The following is a 25,903-nucleotide window of genomic DNA, read 5'->3' as shown; positions in this document are numbered from 1 at the left end:
TTACAATATAATTCTAGCATGTTGATGTTTAGCATGTAAAACCTTTGCAATATTCCCCATGTTATTGTCAGCGGCCGAGGTTAAATAAATGTTGCCACTATGCCACCATGTGAATGAGCCAAGAGCCCGGAGTCAAATCACTAAACAAAGGTATGTTTATGTTAGTAAAAAGAAGTAATTCTACCTGCTAACTTTAGTCATAGTCATAGTTTCACTCGGCTGGTTACCCGTGCATTTTAGAATTTATTAAAAAATTCTTATTTACTTTTAAATCTCTGAAATGGTCTTGCCCAATCGTATCTTTCTGAACTTCTGCACCCCTAAACACTCTGATCTCTCAGGTCAGCTGACCAGCTGCTCCTGAAGGTTTCAAAAACGAGGCTGAAGCTCAGAGGGGACTGAGCATTTTCTGTTGCAGCTCCAAAATTATGGAACGAACTGCCTCTGCAGCACTTTGGGAACCTTTTGTGTTCATTTTAACTGTGCTTTAACTGATTGGATTGAACTGTACAGAAAAATAATATTTCTAAGGATGTGTTAGGTTTCTTTCAAAGAATTGGATCCACTAGTGAGCAAACCTTTTTCCTCTGGGGCCATATTGACTGTTACGCCTCCACCCCGGCTCGGGAGAGGAGGAAGGCGTAACTACCCAAGACCACGCCCACTGGATGATTATGAACCTGTATGCGAAGGCACCAGCTTGCTACCACAATAAGTAAAGTACACTGCTACAATGGATGGCTATGGTGGGTTTATTTCCCCTACAATAACAATACAAACAGTTCAACAAACAATTACACACAAGTACAAAGACACGGGATAGGAGGACTAACAGGTAACAAGGCCTGTGGAGTAGGGCGGTGCCAGCGGTCTGTCAAAGCAAAGAAACAAAACAAAGGACCCTGAGCTTCCCTAATCCTCTAAACCTACCTACCACAATCTAATCTAATTTTAAAATTTGACAGACGGGCCGGCCGGTTGGTTTTCATCACGCTGAACGTGTGCTCAACCACCTAAGTAGAGCCAAACAACACCAGCATCCTCTGTTTGCAAACTTGGCCTCGCTTAGTGACGCATAGAATTCAGCCAGGTTAAGAGGGTTGAACTTCTCCTTTGAGACGGCGTCACATTGCAGATCAATGAGTTCCAGTTCCAAGTCAACTTGGCTTTGAAGAATCTCTCATTTGTGTACATGTTCATGCACAAACTGATCTTTCCCTTGTAGCTTCATGTTCAGCTCATTCATGTGGTGTCAGTATGTCTACAGCAAAAGCAAAATCACAAAGTGAACCACACACATACAGGTGAGGACCTGTTAAAATGTCAAGTGAAGTTTGCTTCGCCAGTCATATTGTTGCTTACACGCTCACCAGGGGGTGACAACTGCCGGGCGGTGCGTGTGTGCGTGCGTGTGTGTTGTTTTTTTATTTCCCTTTATCTTCCGTCTCCGGTCTTCCTGTTAAAAAGGAAAAGTCCCGCCCCTGGCATTCTCCCATTGGTCCATAAGCCGCTGATTGGGTGCGCAGCTTGTCACTGGGGACGATTGGTAATTGGTAAAAAAAAAATACAACAAAACAACTCAGAACACACAATGAATCGTAAATCCTGAAAAAAAAATCAAGCAATCACAAATCAATAAGTCATAAGAAAACTAACATTTGTTTCGGCATTTCAGTCCAAGTTGCAGCAGCGTGTGGCCCATGTGATGCGAGATGGAGGAAAGCTCTCCACGCCACAGGTGAGATTCAGAGCGGCTCCCTTCACCACCGTGGTGCTGCCGGTAATTACAGGCGACCTCACATCTGTGAAGAAAATGATGAATCTCGAATCCTAATTATCAAGTCAGGATACAAGATGTGTTTGTGCTTGCAGCCCTGCATCGTCTGCACTGTGACCTTTGTTCTAAATACTACCACCTGAGGGCGCCAACATCTAAAGGTTTTCACACCTTACAATCCTCTAAACATTTGAATCCATTGGTCCATCAAGAACTAAAGCAAATAGTACAGTGCGTTTTAGCTGCGGTCAAACATTTAAGGTAAAAGGCCCATTGAGCTCGTCCCACATTATCTGGTGGCTATTTTAGGCTCACATCCTGTTACACACTCATTTTCTGTCTTTTCGAAAAAAGAATATTTGCAAACTCAGATTTTCAGTATGTAAGTTAGTTTAAAATCGAAAAATAATGAATTAAATAATCTTGAAATCCAATCCTTAAAAAATTTCTAAAGGCAGATTTCCAGTAGATGTAAATCCTGTTTTGCTGAGTACCTCTAAACTGTTAATGGCTTTAAAAAGTCAACCAAGTATGTACTGAATATAAATAAATACATTCCCCTTTTTGTAACCTTTTCATTGTTTTCTTGTGAGTATATTTGAAGTGGTTACATACTTCACAGAGGACTCAAAATGATGTGGATGAAATGTGTTTGGTACATGAGTTTTGCAGGAAAAGACATTTAAATAGAAGGAGGAACGGTTTGACCTGGTTCTCTGTATTCTGGTCTCTTCTCTCCACAGTGATGTCAGCCGTGTGACTCCGCTCTAAACAAACTCTCCCCATCGGTTATCTTTTACCTCTTTCCTCTTTGTGCAAACAACATTAATGCAAAGTATTGTCTTAATGCAGTTATAAACCTCACAGAATCACAATTTGCACCTTAAACCTTCAACCATGAATAATGACCGACATCTGTGCTCCACTTTCATGACTGAACTGAACAAAAAGGAGATGACCTCTATGACCGTTGCACAATCAATAGGGAAATAAACTGTGGTGGTGTTGGGGTGCATCTTGTGTCACTGATTAATTAGCCACACAGAATGTTCCTCCTTTTCAGCTTCAGCGTCTCAGAAAGAATTTCTGCATTTGTATATGATCTTCTTAAATATAGCATTAGTGTTTCTCAGTCCCTCTGTTAACTTCCTGTTCTCACATTGAGCTACTCATTTATTTTACATTTAATACATTGTTTAATTCTTCTCTCTGAAGAATGAGTGAAATAAAATGAAATAACCGACAACATTTTCATTGCTGGAAGGAGCTTTTATTTCTGTGCAATGTACATTTAGACATCTAAGTTGGAATATTTCATATCAATAGAGGGCATTCAAACAAGCTTTTATGGTGTAAATGAGAGAAGTATTTGGGCTCCGGTGCCTTATCCTGCTCACTCAGTCACTTCACTTCATAACAAAGGGCACTTTGGTACAAGATGAGCTGCATTTCCCCTGCTGCTGCTGCCTGTCTGTCCTTCCTGCTTATTTGACTAAAAAGCACTTATTACATACAATGTGATGTTTTACTGTTTATGTGTCATTTGCACTTTCTGTAAAAGGAAATCCACCTCACACACAAACACTCAGCATCACATCTAAAACATGCATTTCTGCACTATATCGACCCCGTCGCTGAAGCTCACCCTGTTTATTAAGAAAAGAAGTCCCTGAGCTTCACGGCCCCTGACTCTCCCCCATTATTTTATGGACATTAGAGTAAACTGCAACATCCTCACCTCCACCCTCCTCCTTCAGCACACACTCTTCTGTCTCCTTATCTTCCCCTATGGCCTCCTCCTCCTCCTCCTCCTCATCCCGGCCCTCCATCACTTCACTGTCCTCAGCACCATCACTTTGCCTCTCCTCCGTTCCCTTGTTGTTGATCTCGGCGTACTCTGTATCTGGGGTCTCCCGCGTATCCTTGGCCCCTCCGGCACGCTTTCTTTTCACCAAGGAAAAGTCGATGTCCGAGTACTCCACCTCTCTGGGCTGCACGTCACCTTCTGGGCCGCGGGTCCCGTCGCTTTCCTCTGCTTGATGAGGATCCATCTGTCGGTGAAAATCAGAAATGAGAAATCATTTGCATCGTAACACATGAAGCCCCTGCATCCAGGCAGCAACTGGTTTTACTTAAATCTGCAAGGTGTGAAATTCACCCTGAAACACTAAACTTATATCATCTGTAAGGCAACGAAATGATCAGGAATATTTTTTAAGTGAGAGAAACTGAAGAAAAACAATGGTAATGCATGTCAGGACTGACCTTTGAGCCCACATTTAACTAATATATTGTACACAGTAGTAGCCAGCTGTTAATATAAATACCAGTGGAACCGCTTGAGTGGTCACCATCTCCAGAGTCATTCCACCAGAGGTCTTCTGTTGGTTTCTGGGGAGAAAAAAGGTGAACAAACAACAAAGTCCTTTTTTTCTTGTGATCACACTAGTTCTCCTCAGAAGTAAAACGGCATTTAGAATTGCTGAATTCACCTTTATAAAAAAAAAGGACAGCAATTAATTTTAAAAAGAAGAACAGTTATGCAAGTAATGAAAAAAACGTACCTGCAGCATTTTAGGGCCAAACAGCAGATGGTTGCTGAAAGAAGAATCCCGATGAAAAACGCAATGAGGACGTGCAGGTTTTTGAAGCTGATGAGAAATGAGTAAAGGAGATCTGGAATGCAGAGGAACAAATTAATTAAATGAATAACAATGTATGGCTGCTTCTTCATGTTAAAGAATAGTTGGAAAGATGATGTATTTAAATGTCATGTCGTGCCTGTGAGGGTCTGCTCTGCTTCCCCGGTCACATTGTTGCTCACACAATCACCAGCGGTTTGATTACTGATCTTTGGAGAAACTGCAAACAGAAAGAAAAAACTCAAGAACAAAGCGATCAATGAAGTAAAAGAACATGAAGAACCTTCAGACTGCAGCCTACTTACACGTCACGGTTACTTCAGCAGCTGTAGTCACATTAGTGATCCTTTGCTCCGCTGTACAGACGTACTGACCAGAACACTCTGCTGTCACATTACAGATGAGAAGAGTCGCTGCTCCGCTCACGTAGTGCAGGACATTTTTGATATTACGTTTTTTGGAAAATTTTGAAGCATTTATGATGCCGCCGACTTCCCAACATTCAAAGTACGCCGTTGATGTTGTAAAACCAAACCACATTTAAATGAACCATCAACAATACATACTACATGTGGGAAAACCCTTTAGACATTACAGAGTAAAGGTGAGCATGAAGGTCAGTGATACTCACAGGTCACATTCAGAGTCTCCGTCTCCTCTGTAGTGATGTCGTTGGTGAATCTGACCTTACAGGTCACATCGGTGCCGTGGTGTTCAGCTGAAGAGTTAAAGGTCAAAGTTGAAATGTGTCTCCGTGTGACTGAAGTCAGGTGCTCGGTCTCCACAGCAGTGATGTTTCCTGTGATGTGAGAGTCCTTCTCTCCTGCTCCTCTCCACGTCCAGGTGATCTCAGGATCCGATCCAGAGCAGAGACCAGGAGCAGTGCAGCTCAGTGTGGTCTGCTGCCCCTCTGTCAGAGGAGGAATCCCCACTGTGGGCTTCTGGGTCAGACCTGAAGGGAGAGCAGTCAGTGAGAGGACTCAGGGGAGCAGCCTGAAGCTCAACACTCACTTCAATCCAACATCTGTGGAACTTCTATCAGGAACTGATGCAGTTTGTACTGTTTGACCAAAGAGGTCAAAATGCAAAACATTGTTTCATTCTCCGTTCAGACTGTAAATACAGAATATGTGATGAATAGAATGAAGATCTGCACTGTGTGTATTTGTTGAAGCTCTTCGCACCTTTGACAGAGATGTTTTTTTTTTGAGAGAATGTCAATCCATTTTCTCTCCCATTTTTTAAACCATTAACTCTGAGCTGATAAGATCCAGAGTCTGACTCAGTGAGGTCATTGATGATGATGCCGCAGTTCCTCAGACACACATCATGCTCCAGCAGTGAAACACGTCCAACAAACCCGGCCTGAATCTTGTTGCTGTTCTTATTAGAGTCGAATATCACGTCTGAATCAGTACAAAATCGTTTTGATGCTTCACATTTGTAAAACACCAGATGTTTGGGAGTAAAATTAGATATTTTGAAAGAACACGGTATGACCACACAGAGTCCAGCCTCTGCTTTTATTTCTCCTTCACTGAAAGTGACACAGTCTTCATCCTTGCAGGGTTCCTTCCCCCTCACTGATGAACCTGTTGATGAAAACATTGAGAAAGAAACAGGGAAAGAAGGTGTTTACATCTTGAAAATACTATTTAATAAATGTTGGGAGAAGGCAATATTTGGATTATTTTTGTTAATAAAACTGCTGTTTTCAGAATTAATATTTCTTCACACATGATAAACATCTTAAATTTTCTATATCTATCTAAATATATATATATATATAGACTCCCATAGTTGAGGACATTTATCAAAGCAAACTATTGCTGTCTACTTTGTTTACATCTTAAATGTTGGCGTTATACTAGATTATAATAAGAGATTCATACCTGTGGCAGCAGTGATGTGTCTCACAGAGAAGAGCAGAATGAGAACAAACATCCTGATTTAACGGCGGAGAACAAACGTCTCAACGTTCACTGAATGACTCAATGAAACCGGAGCAGAAACATTTAAATACGTGATGTTGCAGCTTCAAGCTTTCGTAGCCCCTCCCCCTCCGCGGCCCCCATGAATACAGAAAAAGCATCAGCACGTAAATGATGCCTTGTGCGGTTGGTATTTGTGATATATAAAGTAAGGTACCGCTTGTTGTCGAGTTCTTCCGCTCTGTTCTTCCTCTTTCTCTCTTCTTCTTCGTCCTCTCTGCTCTGCAATTATTTACAGGCTGGTTTGTCTTCACACTGCAGGCCCTCGTCAGCCAAACCACTCAAATGTGATCATGTGTTAATACGTATATATTTATAATCAATATCATGGTGATAATGTGCAACTTTGATACACAAAGGAACTGTGAGAAAGGAAAAGTACCATGTGTGTAACAAATATTTAATCTAGTAACTCTACTTCCACATATCAACACACAATGTAACACATGCATGTGCATAGTGGGGACAAGGTGCATGTGAATGATTTGTGTTATGATGATAATAATATATTTAGTCTTTAAAGGGCATCTTGACAGTTTTGTTGCAACAGCAAGAACATCTATATTAGGAACAGTGTGGTTTTTATGGTTTAATAGTTCAGTGTGCGACTTCTGTAAGTTGTGTTCTCAGAAAGGTCTTTGAAGTGATGACTCATTTAAACATTGACACTTTGAGATGGTAGTTTATGACTATTTCTATATTTACCTTGTTTGTGTTTATCGGCTTCTGTACTCTGCATATTGAACAATCACAACAAACGTCTCCACATTACTGAATGTACCAGAGAGGAAAACATTTATTTTTTGTAAATGAATGATGACATTTCAAACAAAAAACATGACTGGTTTGTGTTCTAGCATGTTGGTGTTTAACATATAAAACCTTTGAAATATTCCCTATCTTATTAGCAAGTTATCAGTTCCTTATTGGCAATAAAAACAACACATATCAAAAGCGCAGGTGAATATGAATGTAAATAGTTTTGGAGGTATTTGGGCAAATGAAGAAAATGAAATGTCCACCAGACGATGTCACCACATTAAATAAATGAATAAATGGTTATTCGGAGGTGCACCAGATTTTCATGGATATCCATCCAATAGGTGTTTAGACAATTTATTCAAAATCACACGCTGACCTGATGGCAGAGGGAGACTAAGAGAACCGAATTAAATGATACCCAACAAAAGGACACTTGAGCTCTCAGAAGCAGAGAGGATGGAGGTGTGAACACTGTCACTTCACCACGGGCGCAACGTGGCCTCTGAAGATCCCAGGACCCTTCATCAGTCCATCAGGTCTGTTCATCCCAGCGGCATGAGGGCAGAGGCGCTTCACCCACAATGCAACAGTCTTCAGATCTCAGACATGACATCCTTCACGCTGGAGTACACTGCAACCTCGTCCTCCTCGTCCTCCCTGATCCTCGACCCCCCCGACGCATTCCTCCCCTCTCCGCCGTTGTTTTCCATTTCCTCTTCCACTACTTTCTTAATTTCAGCGTACTCCGTCTTGGTGGCTTCTCGGCTCTTCGCTGCCCCGCTGAGATTCTTCCTTCTCAACAGAGAGAAATCGATGCTGGCGTACAGCACATCTTTGGGCTCGGCGTCGAGGTCCGGGGCTGCCGCCGCTCCCCATTCTCCTTCAGAGGACTCTTGGTAGTAGGTGTGATCGTCTTCCACTGCTTGAGCGCCGTTTATCTGTCAGGTGCAACGTAATGCATGAAACTCAATCAGCAGCTGCATCGCGAATCAAACACTGAAACAATCAGCTTGAATTTATGAAGTGAAAAAAGTATGTAGCGAGAAATGAGTCTAAAGCTCCATCATCTCTTCACTGGGTGGACTGCAGAGGGCCCAAAGGGAAAAGACAGCACAAGAGACCAGAGGTCCATTAGAGCTCAAGAATAGTCTGGGCTCCCTTAATCACAAAGATGGTGATCCCTCCATGGCGTGGTAATCCTCTGGGGACAACGACTCAAGCTTTAATCATTCAATATTCCCTCTTTTAAGGTCTAAACTATTTTAAAATGTGAATGTAATTTTAAGTCTGAATTACTCGTTACATCTCAAAGTAGAAAAACAAAAGGTGACAAATACCAGAGGAGCCACTTGACTGGTCACCATCTCATGAGTCTCATCCCGATTAGTAGAGATCTTTTGTTTTCTTCTGCAAAAAAATTCAAACCAGTGAAAAGAAAATCAACATTTATTGCGGCATTTCATCCAGAAACCACAGCCGGATTGAATCATTTGATTTAATTGTGTACCTGTGGCATTTAGTGGCCAAACAGCAAAAGACTGCCGAGAGAAGCACCCCAATGAAAAAGGCAATGATGACCTGCAGCCATGGATTTATTCCCGAGGACTGATCTGCTTTCAAGAGGAGCAAAAGAAAAGAGTCCATCTCTGAAGTAATATGCGTCATTTCACGTTCTTCTGACAGCTCGCCCAATGCTTGTGGAAGCAATGAGTGCTGCAGATGTCATGAGGCAGCGTTTTACTGAGAACACTCACCCTCTTTTCCCGGCGTGTTCTGTTGGATTTTGAGGTTCTCTTTTGCTTCGCCGTGGTCGTTGCTGCTGACACACTCGATGGAGGTGCCCACGTGGTCTCTGAGAGTCAGCGTGCTGTGGACCGTGTGGCCGGACACGGTGGTGACCACGGAGTACTCGCTGTGGTTCTTCAACAGCGGCCAGGTGATGGAGGGTAAGAGAAGCCCCTCGCTGACGCACACGCAGGTCAGGACCTCCGACCGAACCTCACACCTGGAGCGGCTTAAGAACCTCGGAGGCCCTGAAAGAGCACAAGCAGAATCCCAAGTTTCACAAAGCAAATCACCGCGTGAGGTGTGAGCGTGCACGTTGAGTCCAGTCTCCACCTACAGATCACTGTGACGTCAGCGTACGTCGTCACTGTCCTGTCCAGGTGTTGCGCTGTACAGGTGTACCGTCCGGAGTCTTCTGCCGCCACATGCGGGATGACGAGCGAGGCGGCCCATCCGGTCCCGTTTTGCGGGTCGGCGTCGAGTCCTCGTTCAAGCGTCGTGCCGGAGCCAAATGTGGCCCATGTGATGCGAGATGGAGGAAAGCTCTCCACGCCACAGGTGAGATTCAGAGCGGCTCCCTTCACCACCGTGGTGCTGCCGGTGATTACAGGCGACCTCACATCTGTGAAGAAAATGATGAATCTCGAATCCTAATCAAGTTAGGATACAAGATGTGTTTGTGCTTGCAGCCCTGCATCGTCTGCACCAGGCACGTGCACAGACATTTTGAGGGGGGGCAGGTGCTCAAACCAAAATATTAATAAAGAGATAAAAAAAAAACACAGTATGATATTTTCAACTTATCTATTCATTTTTGTTAAAAACTAACTAAATTTATCTCATTGAATAAATACATGAATTACAGGCAAAAACTGACAAGGCCATATTATACTTAAGTAATAAGGTACTCGAGGCGAGGCAGTACTTTATCGTTACTCACTGTTTGTGACAAGAGTTGAAGCATAAGCAGCATTACACTAATAATACACCACAATATACCTCAGCAGACTGAGTCATGTAGCTCAACTTAAGACCTGTCATTTCAACAATGATATTGAATTAAACAAAACTAGTTGCCTGCCTGTATCTCTCTCCTTCTCTCTCTTCATTGAACATGATACACATCAGTAAACAGCTGGACAAGCCTTTAAAATCACGGATTTTCAAGTTTTTTGTTTGTTAATTTTTTAGGCGACCAGTTGCGACTACTATTTTCAGCGGCGCTAATGTGGTTAATTCATCACCAAACAGCGTCGTTACCTGTTTGTCCGACGAAGGAGGGAGGCGAGGGGGAGTGGGGGGAGTGGCGGGGAGGCAGGGCTCGTGAGCTTGTTGGGGCGAAATTCTCGCAAGAACTCGAATAAATGCCCCGTCAGATATGAAAACACATTTGGATTGATGACAGAGAGAGTAATTTATATTCTTAAACATTGATGAATGAAGAAAAAATTGTGCTCCAGCAGGAGGGGCACTTTTCTCACCCAGGGCAAAAGGGCAAGTACTTGAGCCCCACCAGGGGTTTATCTATGCACGTTCCTGGTCTGCACTGTGATCTTTGTTCTAAATGCTACCAGCTGAGGGCGCCATCATCTAAAGGTTTTCAGGATCTACAATCCTAATTCTAAACATTTGAATCCGTTGGTCCATTAAGCTGGATTCAAACATTTAAGGAAAAGCAAAGTCACTCGTTTAAAAGAAGGAGCCACAAATGTTCTTAATTACAACAGCTGAACTTTGTACTTACATATGACTTTTACATCAACATCTTCCACCAGAGTTTGATTCAGATATTCGGCTGTGCAGATGTATCGTCCAGAATGTTCTGGTGTCACGTTAAAGACGTAAAACGTGCTTATTCCACTCTCTCTCTGCATGAAGGTCCCAGTGTTGTTCTGCCAATTTGTGTCTGTTTCATTCTGCGTGTTTGACTCAGGAGATTTTGTCCACGCGATGAGAGATGGAGGGAAACTTTCAACCCCGCAGGTCAAGTTCAGAGTCTCGCCCTCCTTCACACTTGTGATCCCGCTGATGTTAAAATCCTTCACATCTACGATAGAGAATGACATCGTGTGTTATGAGAAAATGAGCCGATCAATAGAAACCGCTTATCATAATATATCTTTTTTAAGTAAATCATTTATTTTATAAAGAAAGTCCGAATAAGGTCAGGTCAGAAAACATTTGACTCCGATAAGAAAATAACAATCAATGCATCTCTACTATTATATGCAGTGTTAAAGCCGCCAGATATTCACAACTTGTGAAAAAACTTTAATTTAGCACAGCTCAGGAAAACATGAGAAATGATATCAGAGCACTTCTCCAAGAAAACCCTTTGGACATTACAGAGTAAAGGTGAGCATGAAGGTCAGTGATACTCACAGGTCACATTCAGAGTCTCCGTCTCCTCTGTAGTGACGTCGTTGGTGAATCTGACCTTACAGGTCACATCGGTGCCGTGGTGTTCAGCTGAAGGCTTAAAGGTCAAAGTTGAAATGTGTCTCTGTGTGACAGAAGTCAGGTGCTCGGTCTTCACAGCAGTGATGTTTCCTGTGATGTGAGAGTCCTTCTCTCCTGCTCCTCTCCACGTCCAGGTGATCTCAGGATCCGATCCAGAGCAGAGACCAGGAGCAGTGCAGCTCAGTGTGGTCTGCTGCCCCTCTGTCAGAGGAGGAATCCCCACTGTGGGCTTCTGGGTCAGACCTGAAGGGAGAGCAGTCAGTGAGAGGACTCAGGGGAGCAGCCTGAAGCTCAACACTCACTTCAATCCAACATCTGTGGAACTTCTAGCAGGAACTGATGCAGTTTGTACTGTTTGACCAAAGAGGTCAAAATGCAAAACATCGTTTCATGCTCCATTCAGACTGTAAATACAGATTTTGTGATGATTTTTATATTATATAAATACATTTATGAAGCTCTTCGTACCTTTGACAGAGATTGTTACTTTTTGAGTGAATGTCAATCCATTTTCTCTCTCATAATATAAACCGTTAACTCTGAGCTGATAAAATCCAGAGTCTGACTCAGTGAGGTCATTGATGATGATGCTGCAGTTCTTCAGACGCACATCAGGCTCCAGCAGTGAAACCCGTCCCATAAACCCATCATGAACCTTGTTGCTCCTTTTGTTAGAGTGGAATATCACATCTGAATCGCCCCATCTTCTTCCTAATGGTTCACATTTGTACCACAGCAGATGTTTGGGTGTAAAAGAAGCAGCAGTGGTGAAAGAACACGGTATGACCACACAGAGTCCAGCCTCTGCAGCTATTTCTCCTTCTCTGACGGTGATACAGTATACACCATTAAAACAGCTTGTCACTGATCCATCTGTTAATACAAACAGAGAAAAAACAGGAATTTGGGTTATTTAAATATTCTAATATAGACCACAATGTTTAATTAAATATGTTTCTTATAAATGATGCAGAAAGGTTTCTACTGTTCTTATGTTATGTTTCATATAACTGGAAGCAGCGTTGGTCAGACAACATAACATCATTTCTTTATTTAACTAAGCTTCTTTATCCATGAATAATTTGAAAAACAAATATCCATTTAAATAACTACTTAGTCTGAGTTTCCATGTGTGCAGGAGAACTAAAGACTTGAACTTGACCTAAAAGCATGTCAGGAAAACAGACATGTACCGTTATTGCTCTGTACTTTGTTCCCACTTGTCTAATGTAACACGATTATAATGAGGACGCATACCTGTGACGGCGCTGTTGTCTCCAACAGAGAACAGCAAAGTCGCCCAGATGAGAACAAACATGGTGATGCTCGATGACTGAGAGAGTCAGTGTCGGCCTCCACAGGAGCAACGTTGCACTGAAGCTGCAATAACCATTAGAGGAAATGAAGCAAAGGAAACTCCACAGCTGACGGCACACATCTGAATGCAGGATGTTGCATGTTCAACTATTCCATAGTTGCAACATCTGTTCTCAAAAAGATCTTTCGTACGGTAAGTGAAGCCTTTTGCCACAATATACACAGCAACGTGTAGCTGAACCTTTTAATGAATTCTCCACCAGCTGCGATTTACACAAATGAACACGCCCAGTCCACCTTCACTTAACCAGCACATCCAGTAGTGTACAAAGACAAATGCAAGCAGGAGCCGGTTCAACAGGTTACGTTTACAGTACAAAAAGGTCGGTCAGAAATAAGTAGAAATGTTGCTCTTTACCTTTCCCGTGTGGCTCTCCTGTTCTCTCCTCTCAGCAGTGATTACTGGAGTGCTCCTTGCTTCAACTGACTCATCCTCTCCTCCCTTCACTCGTTTTCTCTGTTTGTGCAACAACGATGTTTCAGGAAGTTTCCCCACAGCGCTGAGCAGCATTTTCCCTCTCCAACGACGACAGGCTTTTATACTTATACATCTCATAATATCACCATACGTCTATCATATCACTAGAAAAGTATATTTTGATTTGTACCTTTTACATTGAATGAGAAGCGTTTTTGTTTACTTCTTTTTTTTGGAAAATCCCCCCGACTGAGGCAATGTAAAAGTTTTTGAAAAGGGAAGTTGTGAAAATGTTTTTTCTATTCCAGAGGAGTCTTGAGAAACCACCAAACCATTCGAAGCACTGAGCACTGTTTTTACGTTTTTAACTGTTAATATTGAGCTACTATGTATAGCTTCTTTAATTGCAAATTAACATTGTTTTAATCTTGTATTAAAATTCTTACTCATGACAAACTAAGACGGCGGCACGGTGGTGTGGTGGTTAGCACTGTTGCCTCACAGCAAGAAGGTCCTGGGTTTGATTCCGCCCAGTGGCCTTTCTGTGTGGAGTCTGCATGTTCTCCCTGTGTCTGCGTGGGTTCTCTCCGGGTTCCTCCCACAGTCCAAAGACATGCTCTGGGGATCAGGTTAATTGGGGACTTTAAATTGCCCGTAGATGTGTGAATGTAAGTGTGAATGGTTGTTTGTCTCTGTGTAGCCCTGCAATTGGCTGGCGACCAATCCAGGATGTACCCCGTCTATTGCCCGAAGTTGGCTGGGATGGACTCCAGCCCCCCCGCGACCCTGTGTGCAGGATAAGCGGTTTGACGATGGACGGATGGACAAACTAAGACCCCAACGAGTCCAAAGAAATATCCACTTTCAGCATTACACCATTCAAAATGTATGCAGCAACTTAGAAAGGACTTCTGCATATTTATATTTTTTCTTTGTCTGTATAGTTATTGAATTTAGTTAATGTAGTTACTATCCATTTGGCGTTTGCCATATATATCTCCATATTAATAACAATCAATTGTGAAATCTTGATATAAATTAGGCTAAATTAAACCTCGTGGCTGCACATTGTAAAGTCAATGTATCCATGTCTATGATGTGAATTCCTGGGCGTTAAATGTTCATCTGGTATTTTCTGTCTTTGAAGTTTCTTAATCTGATTATTTCCTCTCCTTCCTTCTCGGTAGTTTTTCCTCTCTTTGCCTCTCTGCGCCTCCACAAGGTCTCCTGTCTTCTCTCATGTTCCATCCTTGTCCCCTACCTCTCTCTCTCTCTCTCTCTCTCTCTGATCTGAGAGGGTGCGTGCAGGTGGTGAGCTGAGAGCGTTGGCGTGTTTTATGTCGGTTTTGGCAAATAATTGACAGCTAAAGTCAACGTTGTGTACGCGTTGTGGGAATGTGCACTTTGAATGTATCTGCATCTTTTCGGAGTTTGCAGGACGGCGTGCTGCACGCCGCCATGGATTTCGGCAGGCTGACGGGGAAGCACGGCGTGAGGATCGCGCTGAGCCCCTCGTACTCGGTGGAGGACTGCAGCCTGGCCGTGGGGAAGCTGGTGGGCCACCGCAGCGTGAAGTCCGCAGCGCGCATGAACAACGCGGTGGTCATCTTCCTCGACAGCGTGGAGAAGTCGGACGCGGTGGTGGTCAGCGGGATCGCGGTGCACGGCGCGCTCGTGCCCGTTCTGCCTCTCTCCACGCCGGCGGTGAGAGTGACGGTGTCGAACGTCCCCCCGTTCATCGGGGACGAGGCTCTGGTCAAGGAGCTGTCAAAGTATGGGAAGGTGGTGTCTCCCGTAAAGAAGGTCTCTTCGGGGTGCAAGTCCCCGCTGCTGAGACACGTGGTGTCACACAAAAGGCAACTCCTCATGGTCCTCAACGACAGGACCAAGGAGCTCAACCTGATGTTTGGAGTCGAAGTGGAGGACTTTGTGTATGTGGTGTTTGCCACTTCTGACAATATGAATTGTTTCAGGTGTGGCAGGAAAGGACATCTCGCCAGAACATGTCCGGGAAAGGACTCTGCCGAGAGTGCAGAAGAACGAGGTGTGGAGGATCGGGACGGTCAGGGAAGACAGGAGAAGACAGGTGGGGTACAACAGGAGGGAAAGGAGGGACAGGAAGAGACAGGTGGAATCAAGCAGGCGGCTGAGAACGGACAGCAGGGGACTGGTGGGGTCCAGCAGGGTGGGGAGGCGAGTGATGGGGGCCAGGAAGGGACAAGTGGAGGACAAAAGGTAGGGCGAATGTGTGGGGAGCGGACAAGTGCAGTCCAGCGGGAGAGTGAGGTGTGTGAGAGGGGAGAAGATGGGGGGCGTGGTGGAGTCCAGCCGGCCCGCCAGGGGGGCGACAGAGTGACTGAGGGGCTGATTGAGGCCCAACAGGTGGGCCAGGTGAGTGTGGGGGTGAATGAAGAGACAGGTGGTGTCAGACAGCTTAGCCATGAGCGAAGGGAAGGTGTGAGTGGGGCTCAACAGGTGGTTCTGGGGGGTGAAGAAGGGCAGGAGGAGCTGGGAAAAAGTCAGGAGACACGTGCTGAGGAAATGCGCTCTGAAAGCAGCGCCGACGACATGGAGGGGGAGGAGAAGGAACGTAAAGCCCCCCTGAAGAGAAGGAAGACGAGGAGCAGCGGAGGAGCCTCTCGAGCCAAGAAAGGGTCAGAAGACAGAAGGAGAACAAGAGGGAAAGCCGGTGAACCCGGGATCTCTACTGACTGGGATTCCACTGACAGCGCCTCTTCTGGTGGGACAGTGACCAGCAGGTACGGGGTGGGGAGAGTGAAGCTCTTCCTGGATGTAACAAAGAATATGAAGGGGGTGGACATGGAGGAGTATTTTTCTGACCTAGAGAAGTTCTCTCGCACTGCTTGGAACGGTGTGAGCAAAAAGGGTAGTGGGAGATACACCCAGCAGGAAGTCTTCCGGATGAGGAAGATCATCCTGAAGATAAACAGGGGAAGCGAAGGTGCTTCTGTGGACTGAGAGCGGCGTCCATCCGGTGGAGGAGGATCCTGGCCGGCTGATGCAAGAGGAGATGCTGGTGGGGAATGACTGAGGAGTGGAGCCAGCGTCTAAATCGACGGGCAGCTCAAGCTTTTGAATTTTTCAGCGTTGTCGTGTACGTGACATGTTTGTGCGTTTTAAAAGAAAATAAAGGTTTTTCAAAAATCAAAAAAAAATCTCTCTGTATCGTTGTGAATAAACACCTGATAATGAAAGAAATGTTGGTATTTTCTCAAATACAGTGAATTAGAATTAAATCCCTGTCCCTGATATGAACCTGTTTAAATGAAATACCTTTCCCCCCTTTTGTTCAGTTGAATAAAAGGCAATGAGCAAAATAAATGATTGAAAAAGACAATTTGGTTGAATGCGTATTGAAAACAGACGAACGTAAAATTGTTTATTATTACACTGACAAGTGTATCCAAAAAATATGTAGGACTGAGATACGCTTCTTTTCATTTACTATTATAATAATAATGTACTACAGCAGTGAAAGGTTTTAGGAAATTAGATATACTTCAAAATAAACAGTAATGAAAAAAAATTGTATTTTTAGGTTTTAAGTAGCGACTTACCAGATAAAAGTGACATTCAGGCAACAGACCTTTTGAAAGTACTTTTTTTAAAAATGGATTAAAGTGTCACGGTGTGGTTCACGTCCTGTCTTATTTTGTAGTTTTCTGCCACTCGTGTCCCTGGGTAACTTCACTTCACATGTCTCTCGTTCCTGCCTGCCTTTTTTCCCCCCTGGTACCTGTATGCGTTTTTGCCCCTTGGCCATTTTGTGTTGGAGTTTATGACTATTAAAATCTTTTTGTGTTTTGACGTCTGCATTTGAGTCCTGCCTTCCCACGCATCCGTGACATAAAGAAGAGATAAGCACCTGATCACCTCATTTCTGGGCTTCATTGATACCCCAACTGTGACAAACACCAACTCCAAATCAAATTAACATTTTATTGGTTATGAACAAAACAAAATTAGAACCATAATCAAAAATGTGTTGAATATTATAATTAAGTAAAACCAGAAATTAAAAAGTTTAAACATAGATTTTTTTTAATCATCCGTTATGGGACTACTTTAATATTAACTGTTTCATAGGTGCTTTATGTTTCACATTATAATGTATAGGTACCAAATGTGCCAGTAAGTCTAATTTGTTCAAGTTCAATATTATTTGGGCAATATCTTCATAGTTCTGAGTAGCAGAAATATCAGTCATATTAGGAAAAATAAATCCTTATTATAACATAAACATGCAATCAAATGCTCCTTGGTTCATCAAATGTAAACTAACAACATAATATAAAGATTATAGGGATATAGATTAGGTAAATTAAAAGAAGTCTAGGAACCGTATTCATGAACCTTCACGCATGTTGAAGGAGGAACAGAAGAACCATCTTGTTGATCCCTCAGTGGAAGCTGACGCTTCTTAGTTCAGAGGTTGAGCGATGACATCATACTCTGGGGATTGGTGGGTTTTCTGCAGTGACATGTAAGTTCTGTCCTCTTGGTTTGGCGTCACTTTATTCCTTGTGTTCCTTTGGAGAGAAGAAAGAGTGAGACATGACGTGTTGTCTCAAGGTCTCCGCTGCATCGACGTAGTGATCAAAGAACAACATGGTGAAGTAGAGACGTACCAGAGAAACATCAAGAGGATCATGCAGACAAACATCAAGATGATATTCACAATGAGAGAAATACCAGCGATCACCATCCAGGGAAGCGCTGCACGTGGTCCATGACCTAATATTACAAATGATACAATGTAGATCAGTGTTATTAAAAGTGAACACTCAATGGCTACAATATGAACCATTCAACCGGTGTTGAAAATGAAAAGTAACATCAATTTACCAATGGTTTAACTAAAAAATATTGAAATCACAGCAGATGGTGGGATTTCTATTAAAGCTGAAGGCCATAATTACACGTATTCTATTAGAATGGATTATTTAAACATTGTTCACATTTTCAAAACATCCACTCAACAGATTGTTCTTCAAGTCCAACAATAGAGTCTCAATGATCTATGTGTGTGTTCAACATCTTGCTTCATTGAGTTTATAATGCTTAATTTATTTGCACTTGAATGAATGAATGAATTTATTTTTTTCGAACATGTATAAAAAGGGAGAAAAAAGATGTTACTACTCGTACACACAAAGAAAATAGAAATTATTAAAAAAAAAAAAATAGAACAACAAAGAGCTAAGACACAACAGAAAAAAAGAAAACTGTTCAGAAAAAAAAGAGTGGAAAGAAGCATGACACTTCAAATAAGTAAGAACAAAAACTCCATTCGAACACAATATATTAAAGAGGGCACATGCAAATCAACAATGTCTCATCACTTTTTATTGTTAATATAACATATAAGTTTATATATCTTAGAGCATTCCTAATGACGCCCTCGACTTCCCAACATACAACAAGAACACCGCTGAGAACCTTTTGACAAACCATCAACAATACATACTACATGTGGGAAAACCCTTTAGACATTACAGAGTAAAGGTGAGCATGAAGGTCAGTGATACTCACAGGTCACAATCAGAGTCACCGTCTCCTCTGTAGTGATGTCGTTGGTGAAAGTGACCTTACAGGTCACATTGGTGCCGTGGTGTTCAGCTGAAGAGTTAAAGGTCAAAGTTGAAATGCGTCTCCGTGTGACAGAAGTCAGGTGCTCGGTCTTCACAGCAGTGATGTTTCCTGTGATGTGAGAGTCCTTCTCTCCTGCTCCTCTCCACGTCCAGGTGATTTCAGGATCCCATCCAGAGCAGAGACCAGGAGCAGTGCAGCTCAGTGTGGTCTGCTGCCCCTCTGTCAGAGGAGGAATCCCCACTGTGGGCTTCTGGGTCAGACCTGAAGGGAGAGCAGTCAGTGAGAGGACTCAGGGGAGCAGCCTGAAGCTACAGACTATATGATGAATATTAGATTATATAAATATATTTATTGGAGCTCTTCGTACCTTTGACAGAGAGGGTTACTTTTGAAGATAATTTATATGTATCAGTTTGTTCATTCAGTAATCCGTGTACTCCGAGCTGATATGATCCAGAGTCTGACTCAGTGAGGTCATTGATGATGATGCTGCAGTTCTTCAGACTCAGGTCAGGCTGCAGCAGTGAAACTCGTTCAACAAACCCGGGTTGAACTTTGTTCTTCATGTTGGAGTGGAATATCGTGTCTGAATCAGCACATTTTTGTTTTGATGGTTCACATTTGTAAAACACCAGATGTTTGGGTGTAAAAGAAGAATTGGTTTTGAAAGAACACGGTATGACGACACAGAGTCCAGCCTCTGCTTTTATTTCTCCTAGACTGAAAGTGACAAAGCCTCCATCTTTACAACGTTTCTCCCCCTCCAATGATGAACCTGTTAATGGAAATAGTGAGTAGGAAACATGGAAAGGAGGTGTTTTGATAATACTCAGTGATATTTAATGAGCGGTGAGAGAAAGCAATACTGTTTTTTAAAACTGCTGTTTTCAGAATTTGCATTTCTTCACACTTAAAGTTAATTATTCTATGAATTATATATATCTCTATATGTACATATATATTTGTCCCAAAGTTGCAAGCTGAGTCAACGCATGCTTCCAAAGAGGACATTTATCAACTGTTTCTGTCTACTTAAATGTTGGCATCATAACTAGATGATAATAAGAGATTCATACCTGTGGCAGCAGTGATGTGACTCACACAGAAGAGCAGAATGAGAACAAACATCCTGATTTGACAGCGGAGACAGTCAGTCCCTTTTCCATTAACAAGAACAAACGTTTAAATGTCAACTGAATGAGCGGACCAGAAAAAACGAAATACGTGATGTTGCAGCTTAAAGCTTTTTTAGCCCCTCCCCCTCCGCGGCCCCCTTGAATACAGAAAAAGCATCAGCCCATAAATTATGCCTTGTGTGGTTTGTATTTCTGATGTATGAAGGTACCGCTTGTTGTCGAGTTCTCTTGCTTTGTTCTTCTTTCTCTCTTCTTCTTCGTCCTCTCTGCTCTGCAACTATTTTCAGGCAGGTTTGTCTTGTGTGACCTGTGGCAGCAGTGATGTGTCTCACAGAGAAGAGCAGAATGAGAACAAACATCCTGATTGGACGGCAGAGCCAGTCAGTCTCTTTTCCTTTTAATAAGAACAAATGTTTCAATGTTGACTGAATGACTCAATGAAACCGGAGCAGAAACATTTAAATACATCATGTTGCAGCTTCAAGCTTTCGTAGCCCCTCCCCCGCCACGGCCCCCATGAATACAGAAAAAGCATCAGCACGTAAATGATGCCTTGTGCGGTCGGTATTTGTGATATATAAAGTAAGGTACCGCTTGTTGTCTTCCGCTCTGTTCTTCCTCTTTCTCTCTTCTTCGTCCTCTCTGCTCTGCAATTATTTACAGGCTGGTTTGTCTTCACACTGCGGGCCCTCGTTAGCCAAACCACTCAAACGTGATCTTGTGTTAATACGTATATATTTATAACCAATATCATTTTTTTTAATAGCGCTTTACTACCCAAAGACGCTTTACAATGACAGACAAGAACAAAACCAGACAAAAAAAAAGAAAGAGAAACGAGCAGATAAACAAAACAGACTAAAATAAAAAAACTTAAAAATGGAACTGGAGAAAACTGTGCGGAATGAGTCATGTAGGGGTCAGCATTTGAAGGCGAGTTTGAAGAGATGGCCTTTGAGGGATTCAGGGTGTTAGCATTGGCGGACCTGAGGCACTGGGTTGGGGCGTGGAGGGGGAGGAGGTCTGAAAGGTAGATCGGGGGCAGGCTGTTTAGGGTTTTGTTGGTAGTAGGAGTAGCAGTAAGAAGAGCAGTCTATCCTGTATTCCACCGGGTTTCACAGCGCCGGGTGGAGTTGAGCCGTTGAGCGTCGGAGTTCTGAACATATTGGATTTTGTTGAGGATTTTGTTGGGGGAGCCGTAGACAGTAGTCGAGTCTGGAGGTCATGAGGGAACGAGTGGTGTTCAGGGCAGCTTTGTATTGTTGTTGGTGGAGTTTGAAGGCACGGAGGTGAACAGTGAGTCCGGTTTTGGTGGCAAAACGTTCCCGTTGACGGCCGTGTCTTTTGAGGTGACGAAGTTGGTCAATGTTCCAGAGGGCAGAATGGGTGAAGGAAACGAGGTTGGATTTTTTTGGGGGGGGCGATGACTTCAAGACAGGAGGAGAGTGTATCATTGTAGTAATTAACCAGGACAGTGGGGGAGGCAGTTGGAATAGGGGCAGATGCAGAGACGGTGGCAGCTGGGGTGAAGAAGAGCAATGGGAGGTTCATGGACTTGAAGATCCAAAATGTTATGGTGCAATTCCGCTTGACATTGGGGGGTGGTGATGGTATGTCCAAGGTGATAGCCAGGTGGTCAGAGATGGTGATGTCGATGCTGGTTAGACTGCTGATGGTAATGTGTAATGAGTGTCCTTTTTTATGGGTGGGAAAGTCCACATGTTGGGTGATGTTGAAGTAGTTAAAGATGTCGAGGAGTTCTGTAGAGGTTATGGAGTCAGATGAGTCGACGTGTATGTTAAAATCACAGAATAGCAGAATCAACGGTGAGATGGCGCAGAGTTGTGTGAGAAATTGAGACGGATCAGAGGGGAAAGCAGGGTTGGGTTTTGGTGGGCGGTAGATTCCTGCATTAACCAGGGGTTTGGGACCAGACAGTTTGAAAGCAAGCTGTTCAAATGAGAACTGAGAGTTTTAAACAAGATAATTTATTGTCATGCGTTATGCGACTACTTTAATATTAGTTGTTTCGTAGGTGCTTTATGTTTCACATTATAATGCATAGGTACCAAATGTGCCAGTTAGTCTAATACTCTAAGTTCAATATTATTTTGGCGAAATATTCATGAACCTTCATGAATATGGTTCCTATTATCTCATAATCATCATCCTAACCTTATTATCTCATAATCATCGGTGCAATCAAATGCTCATTGGTTCACCAAATGTAAACCAATTGTAAAGCATATTCATGAACCTTCATGCATGTTGAAGGAGGAACAAAAGAACCATCTTGTTGATCCCTCAGTGGAAGCTGATGCTTCTTAGTTCAGAGGTCGAGCGATGACATCATACTCTGGGGATTGGTCGATTTTTTGCAGTGACATGTAAGTTCTGTCCTCTTGGTTTGGCGTCACTTTATTCCTTGTGTTCCTTTGGAGAGAAGAAAGAGTGAGATATGACGTGTTGTCTCAAGGTCTCCGCTGCATCGACGTGGTGATGAAAGAACAACATGATGAAGTAGAGACGTACCAGAGAAAGAGGATCATGCAGATGATATTCACAATGAGAGAAATAACAGCGACCGCCATCCAGGGACGCTCTGCACACGGTCCATGACCTAATATTGCAAAGGACATAATGTAGATCAGGGGTTCCCAATAGGTCGATCGCAATCGACCAGTGGATCACGAAAGCAGTGCCAGGCGATCGCCTGCCATTGATGAAAAAAAATTAAGTCACGTCACGCATGCGCAGTCAACCGCGGGAGCTAACGGACAACTAACTACTATCACATTCTCAAAACATCAGCTCAACAAATTGTTCTTTAAATCCAACAAAAGAGACAATGGTTCAATGTTTCCACCGAGCGGTACGGTACGAGTCGGGTCGGTACCCTTTTATTTGTGTCTCCACTGCCAAAGGTTGAGAATGGTGCCAAAAATCCAAACCGTGCCTTACCACCACTTTTTGGGTACCCTTCCGTTGGGGTACCTGGCACAGTTGTTTGGTACTAAAGGGTGGAGCTAGACTCACTGCAGATGGCAGTTTGATTGATGAAACGTTGATTGGTTGAAAGTGTGTCGTCATTTGCGCGGGCCGCAAGGGGAAAAACAACACACGAGGTGCCTGTAATTTTGTGGTATATGTAGTGTGGTGATGACAGATTACTGTGCTAGTATCCAGCAGCGGCCATGTGATGGTGGCTAAAGTAAACCTTCACTGACAGACACACACAAGCACATGTGTGGACCCCCCAGTGAACCTCACATGTAGAGCTACTTAGAAACTTTCAAAAAATAGGCAAGACTATAATGTTGGTTGTGGGTTATAATGCTGAATGTATGTTGCACTTCAAATAAGTAAGAATAAAACTCCATTCGGACACAAGATATTAAAGAGGAAGCATGGAAATATCTCTTCACTTTCTAATACAGTTTATATATCTTAGAGCATTCAAAAATCTATGACGTCACCTACTGCACAACATTCAAAAGAACACTGTTGATGTTTTAAAACCGTCAACAATACATACTACATGTGGGAAAACCCTTTAGACATTACAGAGTAAAGGTGAGCATGAAGGTCAGTGATACTCACAGGTCACATTCAGAGTCACCGTCTCCTCTGTAGTGACGTCGTTGGTGAATCTGACCTTACAGGTCACATTGGTGCTGCGGTGTTCAGCTGAAGGCTTAAAGGTCAAAGTTGAAATGTGTCTCCGTGTGACAGAAGTCAGGTGCTCGGTCTTCACAGCAGTGATGTTTCCTGTGATGTGAGAGTCCTTCTCTCCTGCTCCTCTCCACGTCCAGGTGATCTCAGGATCCGATCCAGAGCAGAGACCAGGAGCAGTGCAGCTCAGTGTGGTCTGCTGCCCCTCTGTCAGAGGAGGAATCCCCACTGTGGGCTTCTGGGTCAGACCTGAAGGGAGAGCAGTCAGTGAGAGGACTCAGGGGAGCAGCCTGAAGCTCAACACTCACTTCAATCCAACATCTGTGGAACTTCTATCAGGAACTGATGCAGTTTGTACTGTTTGACCAAAGAGGTCAAAATGCAAAACATTGTTTCATGCTCCGTTCAGACTGTAAATACAGAATATATGATGAATAGAATGAAGATCTGCACTGTGTGTATTTGTGGAATCTCTTCCTACCTTTGACAGAGATGTTTATTTTTTGTGGGAATGTCAATCCATTTTCTCTCCCATTTTTTAAACCATTAACTCTGAGCTGATAAGATCCAGAATCTGACTCAGTGAGGTCATTGATGATGATGCCGCAGTTCCTGAGACGCACATCAGGCTTCAGCAGTGAAACACGTCCAACAAACCCGGCCTGAATTTTGTTGCTGTTCCTATCAGAGTCGAATATCACGTCTGAATCAGTACAAAATCGTTTTGATGATTCACATTTGTAAAACACCAGATGTTTGGGTGTAAAAGAAGAAACCGTTTTGAAAGAACATGGTATGACCACACAGAGTCCAGCCTCTGCTTTTATTTCTCCTTTACTGAAAGTGACACAGGATCCATCGTTACAGTTTTCCTTCCCCCTCACTGATGAACCTGTTGATGAAAACAGTGAAAAAAACAGGTAAAGGAGGTGTTTAAATCTTGAAAATACTGATATGATATTTAATAAACGTGAGAGAAGGCTGTTGGGCTCCCACTATAACGTAAAACCAAGGCTGACTTTCGATGGCAGTGTTCTACTGCAGGACATAAAAACCCCTGAAAGGAATGTGCCTTCCCACCTAGGTGTGATTTCTCTCTCTGGGTGAAACAAAAAGATCTGATTGGCCAAGCCTCAGACACCACAGGGGTCCCCCTGGTGTGTTTTGTGAGTTCCCTCTCTCAACTTTTTTCCCCAAACTAGCCTTGGCCAGCGCAAGGTTAAAGACAGTCTCTTTCAAATCCACATCTATCTGAATGGACTTGCGTTGATGCAAGGTTAAAGACAGTATCCCTCAACGCTTTCCGCCCTGACTCTGGTCAGTGTAAGGATGGGACAATAGAGCCTCTTCAAATCCCTTTCCGGACTGGCTTCAGGATTAAGGATTGAGGCCCCTCTGACCATTTTCTAGCTGCTCCAGAGAAGTTCTGGCTGGCCCGGTCTTCACTTCTGGCCCAAGCAGCTCCCCAAGAAGCAAAACTCCTTCTGCCCCCTTGGATACCGCTAGCGTGTTACAAGACCACAAACAGCTTTTGTGCCACCGAGAAACCCAACAGTCCTCGTGATTCCCAATCAATCCCCACAACAAAGGACCGATTGGACACCACCGAATCGTTTTGAGTTTTTCCTTGTTCCTTTGATTTCTAATTTACTAACACACACATACACCTGTCCCCACATATAGAGTTACATACAGACAGAGGATTAACTGTGTGAGGAACACACGTGATGTACAAACACAGCCTGCTAGCAACACCTCTGCCATGTGGTCGGTGGCTTAAGGCTGGTGCATCCTTCTGCGTCTTGTGTCGACGCACTCGTTTCAATTCATGGTTCAGAAAGGCTATATATATATATATATGTGTGTATATATATATATATATATATATATATATATATATATATACACACATATACACCTATACATATGTATATATATATACATATATATACACACATATACACCTATACATATGTATATATATATACATATATATACATGTACATCCATACATATATACATATATATATATTCTACTAATATGTGTATATATACATATATATAAAAAATTCCCAACAGTTGCAAAGTGAGTCAACAGATGCTTCCATTGAGGATATTTATCAAACAAACTACAAGCAAGCTGTCTACTTTGTTTATATCTTAAATGTTGGCATTATACTAGATTATAATAAGAGATTCATACCTGTGGCAGCAGTGATGTGTCTCACAGAGAAGAGCAGAATGAGAACAAACATCCTGATTGGACGGCA

At 43.0% G+C, this 25,903-nt stretch overlaps 2 protein-coding genes across 6 annotated transcripts; both read right to left on the bottom strand.

The window, feature by feature from the left end:
• Nucleotides 1–3,025: 3,025 nt before the first annotated feature.
• On the bottom strand, nt 3,026–6,447 carry LOC120810306 (uncharacterized). The gene is made up of 7 exons (XM_078094720.1): nt 6,312–6,447; nt 5,604–6,011; nt 5,051–5,371; nt 4,559–4,639; nt 4,342–4,453; nt 4,105–4,168; nt 3,026–3,828 (listed from the first exon to the last, which is right to left on the bottom strand). The coding sequence occupies exons 1-7, from the start codon at nt 6,361–6,363 to the stop codon at nt 3,454–3,456; spliced, it is 1,413 nt and encodes a 470-aa protein (XP_077950846.1). The 5' UTR covers nt 6,364–6,447; the 3' UTR covers nt 3,026–3,453.
• Nucleotides 6,448–6,794: 347 nt separating this feature from the next.
• LOC120810293 (sialic acid-binding Ig-like lectin 5) lies at nt 6,795–25,903 on the bottom strand. 5 transcript variants are annotated; one of them, XM_040164721.2, is made up of 10 exons: nt 13,153–13,463; nt 12,675–12,797; nt 11,886–12,290; nt 11,340–11,660; nt 10,702–11,004; nt 9,295–9,579; nt 8,927–9,205; nt 8,680–8,782; nt 8,510–8,579; nt 6,795–8,110 (listed from the first exon to the last, which is right to left on the bottom strand). In XM_040164721.2, the coding sequence occupies exons 2-10, from the start codon at nt 12,733–12,735 to the stop codon at nt 7,766–7,768; spliced, it is 2,172 nt and encodes a 723-aa protein (XP_040020655.2). In that variant the 5' UTR covers nt 12,736–12,797; nt 13,153–13,463; the 3' UTR covers nt 6,795–7,765. The 5 variants fall into 5 exon arrangements, with proteins under 5 accessions (XP_040020655.2, XP_077950813.1, XP_040020654.2 ...); XM_078094687.1 differs by having other exon boundaries at nt 6,795–8,371; nt 8,680–8,785; nt 13,153–13,378; XM_040164720.2 differs by having other exon boundaries at nt 8,680–8,785; nt 13,153–13,378.

This window comes from Gasterosteus aculeatus, chromosome 20 (assembly GCF_964276395.1).
Source record: "Gasterosteus aculeatus chromosome 20, fGasAcu3.hap1.1, whole genome shotgun sequence".
In the NCBI taxonomy this organism is placed as follows: Eukaryota; Metazoa; Chordata; class Actinopteri; order Perciformes; family Gasterosteidae; genus Gasterosteus; species Gasterosteus aculeatus.
The sequence above is the reverse complement of the archived record's forward strand: the minus strand, read 5'-3'. Positions and strand labels throughout refer to the sequence as shown.